This window comes from Ranitomeya imitator, chromosome 1 (genome assembly GCF_032444005.1).
Source record: "Ranitomeya imitator isolate aRanImi1 chromosome 1, aRanImi1.pri, whole genome shotgun sequence".
Lineage (NCBI taxonomy): Eukaryota > Metazoa > Chordata > Amphibia > Anura > Dendrobatidae > Ranitomeya > Ranitomeya imitator.
In genome coordinates this window covers 495,654,272-495,674,087 of record NC_091282.1, presented here as the reverse complement: position 1 = coordinate 495,674,087, position 19,816 = coordinate 495,654,272, and the positions used below count along the sequence as shown (strand labels likewise).

General features: G+C 47.0%; 1 protein-coding gene across 1 annotated transcript in view; it reads right to left on the bottom strand.

Annotated features, from left to right (window-relative positions):
* Positions 1-17,007, bottom strand: part of LOC138676672 (perilipin-2-like) — a 76,587-nt gene extending 59,580 nt beyond the window's left edge. Inside the window, exon 1 of the mRNA XM_069766193.1 lies at positions 16,671-17,007. Within this exon, the coding sequence (XP_069622294.1) occupies positions 16,671-16,700 (30 nt within the window). The 5' untranslated portion in view covers positions 16,701-17,007. The remainder of the gene's footprint in view (positions 1-16,670) is intronic.
* Between the last annotated feature and the right edge of the window lie 2,809 nt (positions 17,008-19,816).

The window sequence follows — 19,816 nt, the reverse complement described above, 5'->3', positions numbered from 1 at the left end:
ATGTCGTAGCGACCAAAAGCATTAAGCTACTTACTGGTAGCGGCATTTTTCGGAGGCCCAAGACAGCACACGAGAGAGGGGATCCGCCCTTCAGGAACAGGAAACCTACAGATACAAAAGGGCGGCACCTCTCCCCATGCATCAGTTGTATTTCAGAGCTTGAGAGGACTACCGCGGTTAGTGGTACACAAATATACATTATATACAGTTTATATACAAAACAATCCTATTGTATCGAACTAGATACCACTCGTGAAATCTATCATTATATACACTATAGGAAGTGCTACCCCCACGTGAATAGGGAGGGAACTAAGGGTGCTGTCATGGGCCTCTGAAAAATGCTGCTACCAGTAAGTAGCTTAATGCTTTATTCGGACTCCCATGACAGCACACGAGAGATTTACAGAGATGTAAGCTACCTTAGGGAGGGACTATAGATTGTAGCACCCTTAACCCAAAGGAAAGATCAGAGGAGGACCCCAAATCCAACAGATAGTGTTTAAAGAAAGTGGAAGGGGATGACCATGTGGCCGCCTTACATATCTGCTCCACTGACACTCCAGATCTTTCCGCCCAGGATGACGCCATGGCCCGGGTGGAATGTGCCTTTAGATTCTGCGGAGCTGGCCCCCCACCTGCTGTATAAGCTAGAGAGATAGTTTCCCTAATCCATTTAGCCAGTAAATATTTCGATACTCTAAACCCTTTCTTTGGACCCTGGAAGGAAAGAAGCAGAGCCCCATCTTTCTTCCAATTATCAGTAGCTGAAATATACTGAAGAAGAGATCTCCTGACGTCTAATGTATGAAGCTCCTGCTCCTTAGGATTAGAGGGATTAGGAATAAAGGACGGCAAAACCATCTCCTGTGATCTATGGAAACGTGTCGCCACCTTTGGTAGATATGCTGGGTCTGGTCTAAGGACTACTCTGTCTGACAAGATTTCAGTGTATGGAGGAGCTCTGGAAAGCGCCTGTATATCCCCTATCCTGCGAGCTGAGGTTATGGCAATCAGGAAGGCTGTTTTGAGTGTCATTTTGATCGAGGCCTCCTGCAGAGGTTCAAAGGGGGGTTTAGTGAGAGAGGACAGAACTAAATTTAAATCCCATGGAACTGTTCTGTCTTTATGCACTGGTGTGGATCTACTAACTGCCTTCATAAACCTTGCTATCCAGTAGTTATTAGCTATATTACAGGAAAACAGGGCACCTAAAGCTGAGACCTGTACTCTAAGGGTACTAGGAGAGAGTTTTAACTCAAACCCCTTTTGTAGGAACTCTAAGATTTGTTGTATTGGCACCCCGTCTTGGATGTTAAATTTTGAACAAGTCAAGAACTTTCTCCAAGTCCTAGAGTAGATTCTCGTAGTTATTTGCTTTCTACTCTTTAGGAGTGTCTCTACTAAGTTTGGAGAGAAGCCTTTCCCCACTAATAGTGACCGTTCAAACTCCATGCCGTCAAATGGAGCCCCGCCACTTGTGGATGGGAGATCGGTCCCTGAGAAAGTAAGTTCGGGATCTCTGGCAGTACCCAGGGGACCGCTACGGACATTGTCTTGAGCCAGGCAAACCAGGTTCTTCTGGGCCAAAAGGGGGCGATAAGGATGACTTTCGCTCGATCCTCCCTGATTTTCCTCACCACTAGAGGTATCAGGTTCAGTGGTGGGAAAGCATAGGCCAGTGGAAAATCCCATTTTATCAGAAACGTGTCCACCGCCAGGGGATTCTCCCTGGGATTTAGGGAGCAAAAAAGTTTTACTTTTCTGTTGTTTCTGGTGGCGAATAGATCCACCACTGGTTGACCCCATCTGCGGACGACAAGATTGAAAATGTCCTCGTTGAGAGACCACTCTCCCTGTTTTAACACATTTCGGCTGAGGAAATCTGCTGCCACGTTTTCTTTTCCTTTGATGTGAAGAGCTGTCAAAGATAGAAAATTGAGCTCTGCCACCTGGAACAACCGATCCGTGATCTGCATTAAAGTTTCGGAACGAGTTCCCCCTTGCCGGTTTATGTAAGCGACCGCCACTCTGTTGTCCGACAGAATTCTGACGTGCTGGCCCTGCAGATATACGAGGAATTTTTTAACAGCTAATTCAACCGCCAACAACTCTTTGATTTGATGAGAATGTTGTGAAGGGTTCCCACTGTCCCTGGACCACCATGTCCCCCATATAGGCTCCCCACCCTGAAGAGCTGGCATCCGTGGTTATCACGTGGGTGACATCCACCATCCAGGGAACCCCTGCTGATAAATTCTGTTTATCTAGCCACCATCTAAGGGAATTCAATGTTATCGGCCTCAACGTCAATTTCCCATTCAATGCGCCTCCTAAGGCTCTGTCATGGAACAGGACTTCTTTTTGCAGGGACCTGGTGTGGAACTGAGCCCACTTAACTGCTGGAATGCAAGATGTGAGTGACCCAAGTAGAGACATTGCTTGTCTAAGTGTCATGGAAGGTGTATTGATTGCTCTTAATACAAAACTCTGAATTTGGTCTATTTTCTCTATAGGGAGGAGACACTGCTGTGTCACTGAATTCAACATTAACCCCAGGAATTTTTGAACATTTAGGGGCTGTAATTTCGATTTTTCAAAGTTTATGATCCAACCCAACCGTTCTAGTTTGGTTTTAGCAATCTCCCATTGTGACAGACAATGATCTACCGAGTTACCTACAATGAGGAAATCGTCTAAGTAGGGGATTATAAGGACATTTGACTCCCTTAAATGCGCCATGACTTCCGCAATTATTTTAGTAAACACCCTAGGTGCCGAGGTGATCCCAAAAGGGAGCGCTCTGAATTGAAAATGTTGAATCCTACCCCCCATTAGTATCGCTACCCTCAGGTACCGTTGGAAATCAGCATGAATGGGTACATGATAGTAGGCATCTTTCAAATCCACTACTACCATGAAACAGTTGTTGAAAAGCATTTTTATTGCCGAATTGATGGACTCCATTTTGAAAGTATGTTTCACCAAAAACTTATTGAGACCCTTAAGATTTATAATGGTCCTGTAAGATTTATCAGGCTTCTGGATTAGGAACAGGGGAGAGAAACCCTTTCCCTGCCTGAGAATACGGCACTTCTACCAAAACATTTTTGGAGCAAAGAGTCCTCACTTCCTCTTCTAGGGCGAATTGTTCAGTGGGAGATGAGCGCCAGGGTGTTAAACTAAATTTGTCCTGTGGAATATGAACAAATTCCAGCTTGAGACCATGGGAAACAGTGTCTTTTATCCAAACGCTGTTTGTGATTTTCGACCACTCTGCCGAGAATTGCAATAGTCTCCCTCCCACTGGAATTGCCAGTCATTGGTCTTGTTTTTTTATTTTCCGTCTGGTTACGGCGAAACATGAGACCTGTACCTCGTTTTCGCCTATCCTCCCATCTGGGACGATCTCTCCCTGGTGAAAAGGCGCGCTTTCCTCCCCGGTTGAACCTTCTTTTGTTGAAGGGACGACGGTATGGATTGAACAGGTTGGGAAACTTTTTCTTATCATCTCCTGCTTTCTCCAGGAGTTCATCCAGGGTAGGCCCAAATAAATACTCGCCTTTACAAGGGATAGCGCAGAGCTTTGCTTTTGCCTGCATATCCCCCGGCCAGCATTTCAGCCATAGGGCTCTCCTTGCAGCATTAGAAAGTCCTGCTGCTCTAGCTGCCAACTTTACGGAGTCAATTGAGGAGTCTGATAAAAAAGCCGCCCCCTCCTGGATTACAGGTAATGCTGCGAGTATGGAATCTCTAGAGGCCCCTTGCTTTAATTGGGTCTCCAACTGGTCCAGCCAGACCATCATTGACCTTGCCGTGCAGGTTGAAGCTAACGCAGGTCTTAAGGAGCCAGCTGCCATTTCCCAGGTCCCCTTTAGGAAGGTATCCACTTTCCTATCCAGGGGGTCTTTAAGTGTTCCCATATCTTCAAATGGGAGAGAAGATCGTTTAGCTACCTTGGCAATTGCTGCATCCAGCTTTGGTGCTTTCTCCCAGTTACCTACTGCTGGGTCATCAAAAGGGTACCGACGTTTTTGCGCAGGTGGTAAGGAGCCTTTTCTCTCCGGTTTTCTCCACTCCCTATTAATAAGATCTTGTATTTTCTCATTTAAAGGAAACTCTGCGCTTTTTCTGCTCCAATCCACTGAACATCATTTGTTCTTTGGATAGTTGAGGCTTGGGTTCCGATATACCCATTGTGCCTCTGACCGCCTTTACCAATTTGTCTATTCTTTCTAGGGGTAGGCAAAACCGAGCAGCGTCTTCTTCCGAAGAGGAGGATGATGATGCTGAATCGTCCGATTCTTCAGACTTGTCCTTTTCCACAGATGAATCAGATGCCCACTCAGTTCTCTGCCTAGAACCTCCTGACTGTGAAAGGTTTTTAAAGGACTCCTTAACCTCCATTCTAATCATCTCTTTGAGACTGGCCGTAATAGAGGAGGATTCTTCGGCTACCTACGGGGATAAGTAAGGTAGACTAGAGTGTAAGATCTACATGCTATACCCCCTCCCCTCCTTCCAGAACCTCACCGTCTGCTGGATACAGGGGTCACATAGTTTTTTAGGGTGTGAGTCAGGCAAGGGAACCCCGCAGATGGCACATTCCCTATGCTTCGCCTTACTGACGTTTTCCCTTCCCTGCATAAAACATATGAGGGGACACTAGTCACTAAGTGAACTTTCTCGAAGGTCACTTACCAGTGGCTGCCCCACACCCAGAAGATACCGAAGTACGACGGGGATCTTTTCTGGCTGACGCTCCAGACCCCTGTCTGGAGGAGCTTCTGCGGCCAGACCCATCGCTCTTTTTCTCACGATCCTTCTCCATGGATTTCTGAGGCACTTCATCCAGCAGCAGAGGCGGCTGATCCTGAACAGACTCCATCTTCAGTTAGGAGACCAGGAGCAAGGATCGCGCTCCTGGAGCCGATATATAGCCCCTCCTTCGGCCAGCGTAATTATGCCGCGCTTGTAGCCACTTTCCACCCCCCCTCGCAGCTGCAGGGGATCAGCCGACACCTGAGGGTGATCGGCGCACATTTACCGGTGGGCGCCGCCATCTTGGAGCCCCTGCGCATGCGCAGAAGCTCCGCGACCCGGAAGTCACCGCCGGCTCCGCCCCCCGACGTCACCCCTAGTCCACAGCGCTTCCTGTCAGCGATGTGAACAGCGTGGGACGCCGAGACCATGCCGGGAGACTCCGAGGGCGCCCCCACAATGCCGCCGACCCCCCAGAGCCCCCCCAGCGCCTCAAGGGAGGAGGACCTTTATACATACCACGCGCGGCTTCCGGAGACAGGACACCCCCTGGCGACCGTTCCACGCTGATCAGACACTGCCGTGCAGCCCTGCCAGAGCCACCGTGTCTGCTTCAGGTACTCCGCACCGGCTGAGGTAGGAGACCCCCTCGCTACCCGAATCGGTCCGGCCGGCCTGGAATCTGCTAGCAATCTTCTTGTAGGATCCAGTCCCTCCAGGAACAGGAAACCAACTGATGCATGGGGAGAGGTGCCGCCCTTTTGTATCTGTAGGTTTCCTGTTCCTGAAGGGCGGATCCCTCTCTCGTGTGCTGTCATGGGAGTCCGAATAAAAAGTAATTTTGGTGTTTTGATCTTTCTTGCTATGCCGTTTAGTGATCAGGTTAATTTTTTTTTTTTTTTATTGATAGATTTGGTATCACTGCATTCTGAGTTGCCCAGTGTATGTTTGATTTTTTTCATTTTATTCTGATTGGGGAAAAAGGGGGGCGACAACCATATATTTTTAAACACCAATTTTGGCATGCTTCAATAGCCTCCATAGGAGGCTAGAAGCTGCCATAACTCAATCACCTCTGCTACATAGATAATGCACAGATCACCTCTATGCAGCAGGATTACAGGCTTGCTATGAGCGCTGACCACAGGGTGGCGCTCATAGCAATCTGCCATCAACAACCATAGAGGTCTTAAGGAGACCACTGGTTGTGATGGCAGTGCACCAATGACCCCCGATCACGTGACGGGGTCAGTGGTGCGCATACTTCTGGCTGCGCGGCCGGCAGCGCTTGTTAAATGCCGCTGTCCATGTTTGACAGCGGCATTTAACTAGTTAATGGGTACATAGTGATTCTGCTCGCACCCATTGCAGACACATGTCAGCTGTTTTCAACAGCTGACCTTTTGCAGCTTTGGAGGTGGGCTCACCGCTGGAGCCCACCTCAAAGCAGGGATACTGCCAGCAAGGGGTTAATAATGTGTCCCACGGCAATCTCCTGTGGAGAGCCGTCACATCGGCAGATGCGACCGCTCTCCAGGGGCTCTGGTGATAGTGACAGGAGGTAATCCTCCGTACTGTATCCCTCTGCCGCTGTGAGTGCAGAGTTCATACTGTCACTTGCGGCACTGCTCCTTGGGGAAATTCTCACGCAGCAGTGCTGTAAAGTCAGAGGCCATTGAACCCTCAATGATAAAGCAGGAGCTATTGTTTCCTGTCTGTGTCACTGGAGGCCTATAGAGCAGTGACATCTGATGTGACCGCTTTATAGGGGAGATTGTCGTGGGACACTTAAAGGGAATTGGTCACCTAATTTTGGCCCTTTAAACTGCGGCCACCACCATCAGGGACTTCTGAAATGCTGTAGATAAGCCCCCGATGTAACCTGAAAGATTAGAACAACAAGTTAGATTATACTCCCCCAGGGGTGGTCCCAGTGTGGTCAGGTCCGATGGGCGTCACAGGTCTGGGTCCAGCACCTCCCATCTTCATACAATGTCATCCTCTTTGCTTCCTTTTGAGGTTCCTGCGCAGGCATACTTTACTTTGCCCTTAACAGGGCAGATAAAGTACTGCAGTGCGAAGGCGCTGGGAAAGGTCAGATGACCAGCGCACTACAGTACTTTGCTCTGCCCTCAACAGGGCAGATAAAGTATGCCTGCGCAGGAACCAAAGAAGGGGATGACATCGCATGAAGATGGGAAGTGCCGGACCCGCGACGCCCACTGGACCGGCACCACCCCTAGGTGAGTATAATCCAACTTGTTTTTTTATTCTTTCAAGTTACATCGGGACTTATCTACAGCATTACAGAATGCTGTATATAAGCCCCTGATGACAGTGACCGCAGTTTATAGGGCCAAAATTAGGTGACAGATTCCCTTTAAAATCTACTGCGTTGGACCAGGGAGTATTGTGTTGGTTTATTTTTTTATTTTTTTGTAGGAGATTGAAGGCGTCACATGGATTGGCAGAATAGAGATGGGAAAACTTGTGCTTTATTTCATTAAAACACTTTATTTTGGCTGTGTCTTTAACCCTTTCACAACTATAGGATTAGTAATGGTAGGCATCTTATTGATGCCTCTCCATTACTAAGCCGGCTTGGTGTAACATTACAACTCAAAGGTGGCATCAACCCCCAACTATTACCCCATATGCCACCACTACAGGGAGTAGGGAGAGACATTAAGCGCCGGAATTGGTGCATCTTACAGATGTGCCATTTCTGGCTAGGCTATGAATATCAGCCTGCAGCTGTCTGCATAGCCTTTTCTGGCCATTAATTATAAGGGGACCCCACATCATATTTTTGGGGGGTCCCCAATTTTAACAGCCAGTAAAGGTGAGATACAGAGCTGCCGGCTGAGATTTATAGCCTGAGAAGATCCATGGGTATTAACCCCTTCCCAGGCTATAAACATTGGCCCCCAGTCGCTGGCTTTCACTCTGGCACAGAAAATTGAGGGAGCCCACCATTTTTTTTTATTTATTTATTTTTTTTAATTAAACAGATTGCGTTTAAGGCCAGGGTCACATTTGAGAAACTTGCAGGAGTCTCCGCTTCAATACCTGGCACTGCTGCCTGCATGTATTTCTATCAAGCTGAACTGAGCTGGTCCCAAGTGCCGGTGACAGTGCTGGGTATTGATGCAAGAGACTCATGCGAATTTCACCCAAGTGTGACCCTGGCATGAGTGTCTTTAAAGGTACCTTCACACTGAACAACTTTCCAACGAGAACGACAGCGATCAGTGACGTTGCAAGCATCCTGGATAGCGAGCTCGTTGTGTTTGACATGCAGCAGCGATCAGGATCCTGCTGTGACATCGCTGGTCTGAGCTAGAAGGCCAGAACTTTATTTGGTTGTCAGGTCGGCATGATTTGTCATGTTTGACAGCAAAAGCAACGATGCCTGCAATGGTTTTTCATGGAGCTAACAACCAGCGAGAACGATAAGTACATCACTGGATCGCTCCTGCATCGTTCTGGTGTTGCCGTGTTGGACGTCTCTACAGCGACCTAAACAGCAACGCTGCAGCGATCGGCTCGTTGTCTATATCGCTGCAGCGTTGCTTAATGTGACGGTACCTTTACTCTTTGTGTACCTTTATTACTAAACATCGGGCTTGTTATCCATCCATGTAAACATTATTCAATGGAGTATGTAAATTAAGTGGTTGGACAAGAAATGACATCACAATTTTTTTTGTATTAAATAATATTTAGTTTAACACATACAAATCCGCATCAAGTCGTACACGGATTTTTACCTGTGTTTTCTGCCAAGAGATGTAGAATCTGAGCAGAAAATTCCACAGGCAAGTCTGCAACATGTACATATACCCAGTAGCCTAGCTACGGGGGGGGGGGGGGGGGGGTGTGATAGAGGGTGCGGGCGCCCGATGCTCTGAGGGGGCCCACCCGGAGCTATGCTACTGTAACGGCGTGTGCAGAGCGCCGATTCAGTTACATTCTGCAGCAGAGCAGGGAGAAAATCGATCTCCCTGCTATGGGGCCCCTGAGCAGGAGGGAGGGCCCAGTGCCAGCAGTCGGCCCCCCACCGTCATTAGAAGATCAGCTGTATCGGCATTTAACTGATACAGCTGATTGCACCGATGGGAGAAGGAGCGCTGTGCTCCTTTCCCATCATCCCCATCAGTGTCAGCGTCTGACATCGCCAACACTGACAGAGGGCGCGATGACGTCACTGCCCTGTGCCTGCTGTCAGGAGATCAGTGGGAGCAGTGCAGGAACCAGGAAGAGGTGAGTTTATTTTAATAGGTGCTGCTGCCTTATTACAGGGTCGGCCTATGGGGGTGCCTTATTGCAATGTCTGCCTATGGGTGCTGCCGTAGGCTATAGAGTTTGCCTATGGGGAGTGCATTATACTATATTGTGGACTATTTGGTGCATTATGCTACTGTATATGGGAGGCTATCTAGGGGCATCATACATTGTTGGAGCCATCAAACAGTTTGGGGGCTACTAAGGAGTCAGTATACTGTATATAAGATGGCATCATGCTGTGTATAGGGGAGCTGTACAGGGGGAGACTCAGGACATTATTAAATGTAAAGTGGGCACTTATTGTTATAGGGGAACTCAGGTTACTGTGGCTATCAAAGGGGCACACAGGGCATTACTTTCTAGGGGCAATATATGGGCACTGTTTTCTAGTGCACTTGCACATGGCATTACTATATTGCAGAGAACTGATTTAGAATTTAGAGGGCACAGACAGCAGGTGCAGTAAGGCTACATTCACATCTGCGTTGTGCGATGTTGCGTCGGAGACGCAACGCACACCGCAAACAAATGCAACAAAACGCAGCGTTTTGCGACGCATGCATCCTTTTTTGCTGAATTTTGGACGCAAAAAAATGCAACATGCTGCGTTTTCTGCGCCCTACGCTTGCGGCAAAAAAAAAAAAAACGCATGCGTCGCACAACGCATGTCCATGCGCCCCCCCCCCCCCCCCATGTTAAATATAGGGGCGCATGACGCATGCGTCGCCGCGGCTGCGCCCAACGCAGCCCGGCAGAACGCAAATGTGAACGTAGCCTAATAGGGACCCATACGGCAGCAGAGGCTCAGTATTGGGGTATCAGGGGCAGTATAGGGACACATGGCAGCAGCAGCTCAGTATTGGGGTATCAGCAGGATGAGGAGTTTGTGCAGGTTGAGAATAGATGGTGATGGCTGGAATATGAGGAGTGAAATGTGTGTTGTATTCTCTGCAGACAAGTCCTGGGTGGAAGAAGTTGTCATGTCGGTCTGGGCCAGATGGAAAAGACAGGAAAAATGAATGATTCCATCAGAAAGGACGTAATATCCATACTGGTCTTTATATAGAGATTATCTTCAGTAATAGCGCAGTCATCTGCTGAGGTTGTCCTCCATTAGGCCGGTGTCACACTAGCGAGTTTTATGGACGTATGAGCGCAGAAGATACGTTCAGAAAATACGCATTGCACACGGTCCATGATTCTCTACGGGGCAGCTCTTATCTGCTGTATATTACGGGCGTAGAAAATCGCAGCATGCTGTGTTTGTCAGCATATTGCGCAAAAAATACGCCAATGAAAGTCTACGGGGCGAGAAAATTACGGATTACACACGGACCATGCGTAGGACTTGCGAGAAATATGCAGCGGTGTTCTATAGAAAAGCCATCAATTCAGTGAGGTGTACAGTAAAATCACACTGACAGGTTAGAATAGGGTGCGAGTGTGAAATATATATATATGCACTAGACGGCAGAAAAGCCGGTAATTCAATTGCTGGCTTTTCAGATCTCCTTGACAAACCCGAAAGTATATGAGACATTGTTTACATACAGCAAACCATCTCATATTCCTTCTTTTATTACATATTCCTCTTTAGTAATATAAGAAGTGTCTTTGTGTCAAATTTGGGGTCTCTAGCTATTAAATTAAAGGGTTAAGTCCCAGAAAAATTGGCGAGTCCCCCACGCAATTTTCTCTGCCAGAATGGTGGGAAAGCCAGTGACTGTGGGCTGATATTAATAGCCTAGAGAGGGACCATGGTTATAGGACCCCCCCTTCCCGGCTAAAAACATCTGCCCCAGCCACCCCAGAAAAGCGCACATCTGTAAGATGTGCCTATTCTGGCACTTTGCCACTCTTCCCACTCCCCTGTAGCAGTGGAATATGGGGTAATGAAGGGTTAATGTCACCTTGCTATTGCAAGGTGACATTAAACCAGGTTAATAATGGAGAGGCGTCAATTATGACACCTATCCATTATTAATCCAATAGTACGAAATGGTTAATAAGACACACATTATTAAAAATTATTTTAATGAAATATAGACACAGGGTGTTTTCATATTTTATTATACTCTTAATCCACCTGAAGACCCTTGTCACCTGAAACAAAATAAAAAAAAAAATTTAAAAAAAAAGAAACAGACAATATTCCATACCTTGTCGTTAGTCGTCTCACGCTGTAAATCCATCTGAAGGGGTTAAATCATTTTACACCCAGGAGCTCTGCCAATACAGCTGTGCTCCTGACTGTAAAACTTGGTGAATGAATGGAATGCTGGCGAATGTTCTGTAGTTACCTTGAGTCGCGGTGATGCGCCCTCTGCTGGATGAACTCATATGAACTCGAGCGTGGGCAAATATTCTGAAAAGTTCCCAGGCTCAAGTTCATATGAGTTCATCCAGCAGAGGGTACATCACTGCGATTCGAGGAAACTACAGTACATTCCCCTGCATTCCATTCATTCACCAAGTTTTACAGTCAGGAGCACAGCTGCATTAGCAGAGCTCCTGGGTGTAAAATGATTTAACCCCTTCAGATGGATTTACAGCGTGGGACAAGACTAAAGACAGAAGGTATGGAATATGGTTTGTTTTTTGTTTGTTTTTTTTACTTTGTTTCGGGTGACAAGGGTCTTCAGGTGCATTAAGAGTATAATAAGATATTAAAACACCCTGTGTCTTTTTTTCATTAAAATACTTTTTAATAATGTGTGTTTTATTAACCATTTCGTACTATTGAATTAATAATGGATAGGTGTCATAATTGACGCCTCTCCATTATTAACCTGGCTTAATGTCACCTTACACTAGCAAGGTGACATTAACCCTTTATTACCCCATATCCCACCACTACAGGGGAGTGGGAAGAGAGGCAGATGTGCCTTTTCTGGGGTGGCTAGGGGCAATGTTTTTAGCCGGGGGGGGGGGCCAATAACCATGGTCCTTCTCTAGGCTATTAATATCTGCCCTCAGTCACTGGCTTTCCCACTGGCGGAAAAAAATTGCGTGGGAGCCCACGCCAATTTTTTCTGGGATTTAACCCTTTCATTTAATAGCTAGAGACCCCAAATTTGACACAAAGACACTTCTTACATTACTAAAGAGGAATATGTAATAAAAGAAGGGATATGAGACGATTTACTGTATGTAAACCATGTCTCATATCCTGTCGGGTTTGTGAAGGAGATAGGAAAAGCCAGCAATTCAATTTCCGACTTTTCTGCTATCCTGCGCTCAAAAAAATAAAACAAAAAAAGCATTAAGCTACTTACTGGTAGCGGCATTTTTCGGAGGCCCATGACAGCACACGAGAGAGGGGATCCGCCCTTAAGGAACAGGAAACCTACAGATACAAAAGGGCGGCACCTCTCCCCATGCATCAGTTGTATTTCAGAGCCTGAGAGGACTGCCGCGGTTAGTGGTACACAAATATACAATATATACATTATATACATTTGAAACAAAATAACCCATTATTGTAATAAGACACCATACGTGAGATTTACATATTACGCTATATACATATCAGGAAGTGCTACCCCCACGTGAATAGGGAGGGAACTAAGGGTGCTGTCATGGGCCTCCGAAAAATGCCGCTACCAGTAAGTAGCTTAATGCTTTATTCGGACTCCCATGACAGCACACGAGAGATTTACAGAGATGTAAGCTACCTTAGGGAGGGACTATAGATTGTAGCACCCTTAACCCAAAGGAAAGATCAGAGGAGGACCCCAAATCCAACAGATAGTGTTTAAAGAAAGTGGAAGGGGATGACCATGTGGCCGCCTTACATATCTGCTCCACTGACACTCCAGATCTTTCTGCCCAGGATGACGCCATGGCCCGGGTGGAATGTGCCTTTAGGTTCTGCGGAGCTGGCCCCCCACCTGCTGTATAAGCTAGAGAGATAGTTTCCCTAATCCATTTAGCCAGTAAATATTTCGATACTCTAAATCCTTTCTTTGGACCTTGGAAGGAAAGAAGCAGTGCCCCATCCTTCTTCCAATTATCAGTAGCTGAAATATACTGAAGAGATCTCCTGACGTCTAACGTATGAAGCTCCTGCTCTTTAGGATTAGAGGGATTAGGAATAAAGGACGGCAAAACCATCTCCTGTGATCTATGGAACCGTGTCGCCACCTTTGGCAGATATGCTGGGTCTGGTCTAAGGACTACTCTGACAAGATTTCAGTGTATGGAGGAGCTCTGGAAAGTGCCTGTATATCCCCTATCCTGCGAGCTGAGGTTATGGCAATCAGGACGGCTGTTTTGAGTGTCAACATTTTGATCGAGGCCTCCTGCAGAGGTTCAAAGGGGGGTTTAGTTAGAGAGGACAGAACTAAATTTAAATCCCATGGAACTGTTCTGTCTTTATGCAGTGGTGTAGATCTACTAACTGCCTTCATAAACCTCGCTATCCAGTAGTTATTCGCTATATTACAGGAAAACAGGGCACCTAAAGCTGAGACCTGTACCCTAAGGGTACTAGGAGAGAGTTTCAACTCGAACCCCTTCTGTAGGAACTCTAGGATTTGTTGTACTGGCACCCCGTCTTGGATATTAAACTTTGAACAAGACAAGAACTTTCTCCAAGTCCTAGAGTAGATTTTCGTAGTTACTTGCTTTCTACTCTTTAGGAGCGTCTCCACCAAGTTTGGAGAGAAGCCTTTTCCCACTAATAGTGACCGTTCAAACACCATGCCGTCAAATGGAGCCCCGTCACTTGTGGATGGGAGATCGGTCCCTGCGAAAGCAAGTTCGGGATCTCTGGCAGTACCCAGGGGACCGCTACAGACATTGTCTTGAGCCAGGCAAACCAGGTTCTTCTGGGCCAAAAGGGGGCGATAAGGATGACTTTCGCTCGATCCTCCCTGATTTTCCTCACCACTAGAGGTATCAGGTTCAGTGGTGGGAAAGCATAGGCTAGTGGAAAATCCCATTTCATGAGAAACGCGTCTACCGCCAGGGGATTCTCCCTGGGATTTAGGGAGCAAAAAAGTTTTACTTTTCTGTTGTTTCTGGTGGCGAATAGATCCACCACTGGTTGACCCCATCTGCGGACGACAAGATTGAAAATGTCCTCGTTGAGAGACCACTCTCCCTGTTTTAACACATTTCGGCTGAGGAAATCTGCTGCCACATTTTCTTTTCCTTTGATGTGAAGAGCTGTCAAAGATAGAAAATTGAGCTCTGCCACCTGGAACAACCGATCCGTGATCTGCATTAAAGTTTCGGAACGAGTTCCCCCTTGCCGGTTTATGTAAGCGACCGCCACTCTGTTGTCCGACAGAATTCTGACGTGCTGGCCCTGCAGATATACGAGGAATTTTTTAACAGCCAGTTCAACCATGATCTCCGGTGGGCGCCGCCATCTTGGAGCCCCCGCGCATGCGCAGGAGCTCGCCGATCCGGAAGACGTCGCCGGCTCCGCCCCCCGACGTCACCACAGCTTACAGCGCTTCCTGTCAGCGCTGCAGCTCTCGTGGAACGCCGAGGCCGGCCAGCTACGATCCGATCGGCGCCCCCAGATGCCGCCGCGCTCCCCCCTGCTCCAGAGAGACCCACAGCCCACGGGAAGGGCGACTTACCAGACGCTGGCCCCGGAGACCGGACACCCCCTGGCGACCGCTCCTCGCTGCCTAGTCACCGCCGTGCTGCCCTGCCAGGGCCACCGTGACTACTTCAGGTACCCGCACCGGCCGAAGTGGGAGACCCTCTCGCCACCAGAATCGGTCCGGCCGGCCTGGACTCCTGTAGTTTCTATAGGCATCCAGTCCCTTCAGGAACAGGAAACCAACTGATGCATGGGGAGAGGTGCCGCCCTTTTGTATCTGTAGGTTTCCTGTTCCTTAAGGGCGGATCCCCTCTCTCGTGTGCTGTCATGGGAGTCCGAATAAAAATATATATATATATATATATATATATATATATATACTGTATATATGCTTAAGAATATTTGAGCTGATGGATCCATGATATGTCCATTTTGCAAGACTGATGACACGGATAAATTTGTGTGGGGAAAAAAAAAAAAAAAAAAAAAAAATATATATATATATATATATATATATATATATATATATATATATATATATATATATATATATATATATATATATATATATATATATATATATATATATATATATATATATATATATATATATATATATATATATATATATTGCATCCTCGCCTTGAATGCGGAACAGTGTTTTGGGACAATTACTGCGTATTATGGCCGTAATAAACGGATTGTATTTACTTACGCCTAGCGCGATGCCGGCCTTAGGGTGCGTCACCGAGTTGTAATCAAGGTTACCTGGTTAGGAGCCCACTCAGAAGTCATAGACGAGTCATAAGTGAACCACTTTCATCCAAGTAGTTTATGCCATTCTATAAATAGGAATCATTCTATTGTCTAGTCAAAGTTTATATCTTCGATTGGAAAGAATTTTGAACACAAGATCAAACCCCCATATTGGACAAGCCTTAGGCTCCTTTCACACTAGCGTCGGAATCTCCCCGTCGCAATGCGTCGGGGAGAGATTCTGATGCTAGCGTTTGCTGTATTGCACAATGGGTGCAGCAGATGCATTTTTCCAGCGCATCCGCTGCCCCATTGTAAGGTGCGGGGAGGTGGGGGCGGAGTCCTGGCCACGCATGCGCGGTCGGAAAAAGCGGTCCATCAGGAGAAAAAAAATGTTACATGTAGGGTTTTTTTTTCTCCCGACGGTCCGCAAAAGCACGACGCATCCGTCGCTCGACGGATGCGACGTGTAGCAATCCGTCACAAATGCGTTGTCAATAGAAGTCTATGGGGAAAAAAAACGCATCCTGCAAGCACTTTTGCAGGATGCATTTTTTTCTGCAAAACGACGCATTGTGACGGATTAAAAAAAGCGCTAGTGAGAAAGTAGCCTAAGAAAAGGAAAAAAAAAAAAAAAAAAACCCACACTAGTTTTATATACCCATCTCAGTGCAACCCACGACTACTGTGCACAGTACATGGTAGGACTTTTTCTCCAGGCAGAGGCATGTATCTGGCACAGTTCTCACCCCTTGGGTCATCGATGGTTTTACCACAGCCCATCCAAGGATTGGTGCAAAGCAATAAACTTGATTTAAAAGTCAAAATATAGACATTGTCAGGATCATACCCAGGGTACTATAAGAAAGTCGATCCTTAACTATGAGACTTGACGCAGCACAGTACAGTGATGGCTCAGATCATGCTCCTCCCAGGGGAGAATACTTCGCATTAAATTCAGTGAGCACAGCTGTACCTGTAGGCCCAAGCTAGAAGCCAGTCATGTGCACAGTCTTTATAGGACAGTCTCAGCTACAGCACTGCAGATCCCAGCAGGACCATGACAGCAGGGCCAGGCACCGTCCTATGGCGCTGGCTGTAGGAAGCCACCTGGGGGCTAGCCTGCTAATGACTGGGCTCACATGGGGACACCATAGCCTGTGCAGGAGCCAGCGACCTGCTGCAGGAGTACAGGGCCCCAGACACTATGCACTGCCAGCCACACCTGTGCACCAGGGCACACTTGTCTATAGATACCAGTGTGGAGACAAACAGCAGCACTATGCATTATATAGGTCTGAACACAAACCTGTTGCTGCTGCTCCAGCGGCTCGGCCATGTTGGTAGGTATAAACCAGTCACTAATAAGAAGGCGCAAACGCCACCTGCTGCCAGTTCCTTCCGCGGTGCCAACCTGCTGTTCCGTAGACTCAGATGAACGAACGCGCACGCCTCCAGCGCCTGCGCACTTATATGGGGCTAACCACGCCCACCTGTCTCCGGTGTTTTCCCTGCGCTCAGCTTACTGGTGATGTCACACACACAGGGTATGACAGAGCAGCTGTGCGGTGAGAGCGGCGAGCGGGGCCGTGTATGGGCTGAGGTCACGTGTGCATATAGCGGCTATTGCTCCGCACAATGGTTGTGCTGCCGCCGGTGTAATCTCTCGCTTCTCCCCACACAGGCAGCACAGCCCCATACACATTAGACATACCTTCCAAGACTTAGGCTATGTTCACATGATGCGGAATAGCACCTGCGCTATGTCCAGAACGCTTGCGTTCTAGGCTACAAGCTTTTTATAAATCCCACCAGAGGGTGGCCTGATTCTAACGCATCGTGTATTCTAAACTATGTATAGTAGTATATAGCACGGCCCACGTAGTATATAGCACAGCCCACGTAGTATATAGCACAGCCCACGTAGTATATAACAGCCACGTAGTATATTGCCCAGTCACATAGTATATAGCAGCCACATACTATATAGCACAGCCCACGCAGTATATAACACTGCTCACATAGTATATAACAGCCACGTAGTATATAGCCCACGTAGTGTATAGCACAGAGACGTAGTATATAACACAGCCCACGCAGTATATAACACTGTTCACGTAGAATATAAAACAGCCACGTAGTATATAACACAGCCACGTAGTATATAGCACAGCAACGTACTATATAGCACAGCCCACGTAGTGTATAGCACAGCCACGCAGTATATAACACAGGCCACGCACTATATCATACAGGCCACGCAGTATATAACAGTGGCCACGCAGTATATAACACAGCCCACGTAGTATATAGCATTGTGGGCACTATATCCCTGTTAAAAAAAAAGACTTAAATTAAAAAAAATAGTTATATACTCCCCTTCCGGCGGCCCTCAGATCCAGCCCAGGCCTTTAGCGATGCTCCTCACGATGCTCCGGTCCCAAGAATGCGTTGCGGCAATAACGCGTGAGACTGCTACATCATCTCCGGTCATTGCCAAAATGCATTCTTGGAACAGGAGCGTCGCGAGGAGCCGGAAAGGCGCCAGAAGGTGAGAATATAATGATTTTTTATTTTTTTTATTATTTTTAACATTAAAAAGTTTTTACTATTGATGCTGCATAGGCAGCATCAATAGTAAAAAGTTTGTCACACAGAGTTAATAGAAGCGGTAACGGACTGCGTTACACCGCGTTATGCCGCAGTGTAACGCACTCCGTTTAACGGACTTCTAAAACCCTATGTGGCCGCTGACTGGAGGGGAGTATGGAGGGGGCACTGACTGGAGGGGAGTAGGGAGGGGCCAATTCGCGGCCGGACTGTGCCTGTCGACCAATCAGCGACCCGGGATTTCCGCGACAGACAGACGGAAGTACCCCTTAGACAATTATATATATAGATTCCCAGTGTGCTTCTATTTGAAGCTGCGTATTCTCACCACGGTGCGGGTTTACGAGCCGCAGCATGTCAGTTATCTGCAGTGGAGACGCTAGTCTCACCCATTGCCATTCATTACATTACACACATGGACTTACCTGCTTGATTAGAACACATTTGGATGCAGCGAAAATACACTGCGCCCAAAACGCTGCTATATTCTGATCGTGGGCACCTGGCTTTGTTCACTCGTTGCATTTTTCCACATGCAAAACCATACAGTATAAAAGCACCATAAAAAAGCAGGTTTTGCTGAGTGCTGCATTGTGTGCCGCGTTGTTTTCCTGGTACATTTGTCTTTTGTGCATGCTGGTAAAGTTTAGTGCAGAAAAAAATAATCTGATTCAACTTCATCAGGTTTTGGCACCAAAAACAGCAAAATCTGATACCTGCAGCGTTTTTTGCACTACGCATTGCTTTCAATGGGTGATAAACGCTGAAAAAAAGTGATGCTGCAAAACCAAGTTGTGTGCATGAGATTTCTGAAATCTCATAGACTTAGTTTGTACTGTGAAAACACAGCTGAAAATTAGCAACAAAGCGCGTAGAAAAAAAAAAAAAAGATGCAAACTGCTGCGGAAATTTCAGCCACGTACGTTTACCATTTCATTCTCCGCTGGTCTCGTAAAGAAAGTGATGGACAACCCATTTATGGCTGTGTTCATACTGCTAAACCCTAAATAAAATAAATCTTTATTTTTATATAGCGCTAACATTCCACAGCGCTTTACAGTTTGCACACACATTATCATCACTGTCCCCGATTGGGCTCACAATCTAAATTCCCTATCGGTATGTCTTTGGAATGTGGGAAGAAACTGGAGTGCCCAGAGGAAACCCACGCAAACACGGAGAGAACATACAAACTCTTTGCAGATGTTGTCCTGGGTGGGATTAGAACCCAGGACTCCAGCGATGCAAGGCTGCGGTGCTAACCACTGAGCCACCATGCTGCCCTAGTGTCCTATTCCATTACAGGTACAGAGCAACAAAAAACAGCTGAGCATGGATTCACCATTAGGATGCACAAATGTAGAGTCCAAGTGACCATAGGGTTTCTGTCACATCCATTATCCCCTTTACCCCCGAGGGTGGTTTGCACATTAATGACCAGGCCAATTTTTGCAATTCTGACCACTGGTAATAACTCTTGATCGCTTCAATGGATCCCAGTGATTCTGAGAATGTTTTTTTTTCGTGACACATTGTACTTCATGATAGGCTACGTTCACATTAGCGTTTTGCGGGGCAGCGTCGGGCGCAGCCGCGGCGACGCATGCGTCATGCGCCCCTATATTTAACATGGGGGGGTGCATGGACATGCGTTGTCTTGCTTTTTGTGACGCATGCGTCATTTTGGCGTAACTGTCAGGGCGCAGAGGACGCTGCATGATGCAGTTTTTTCTGCGCCAAAAATCATGCAAAAATGAACGCATGCGTCACAAAAAGCTGCGTGATGTGATCGTAGCCATAGTGGTAAAATTTCTTCGATATTACTTGCATTTATTTGTGGGGGAA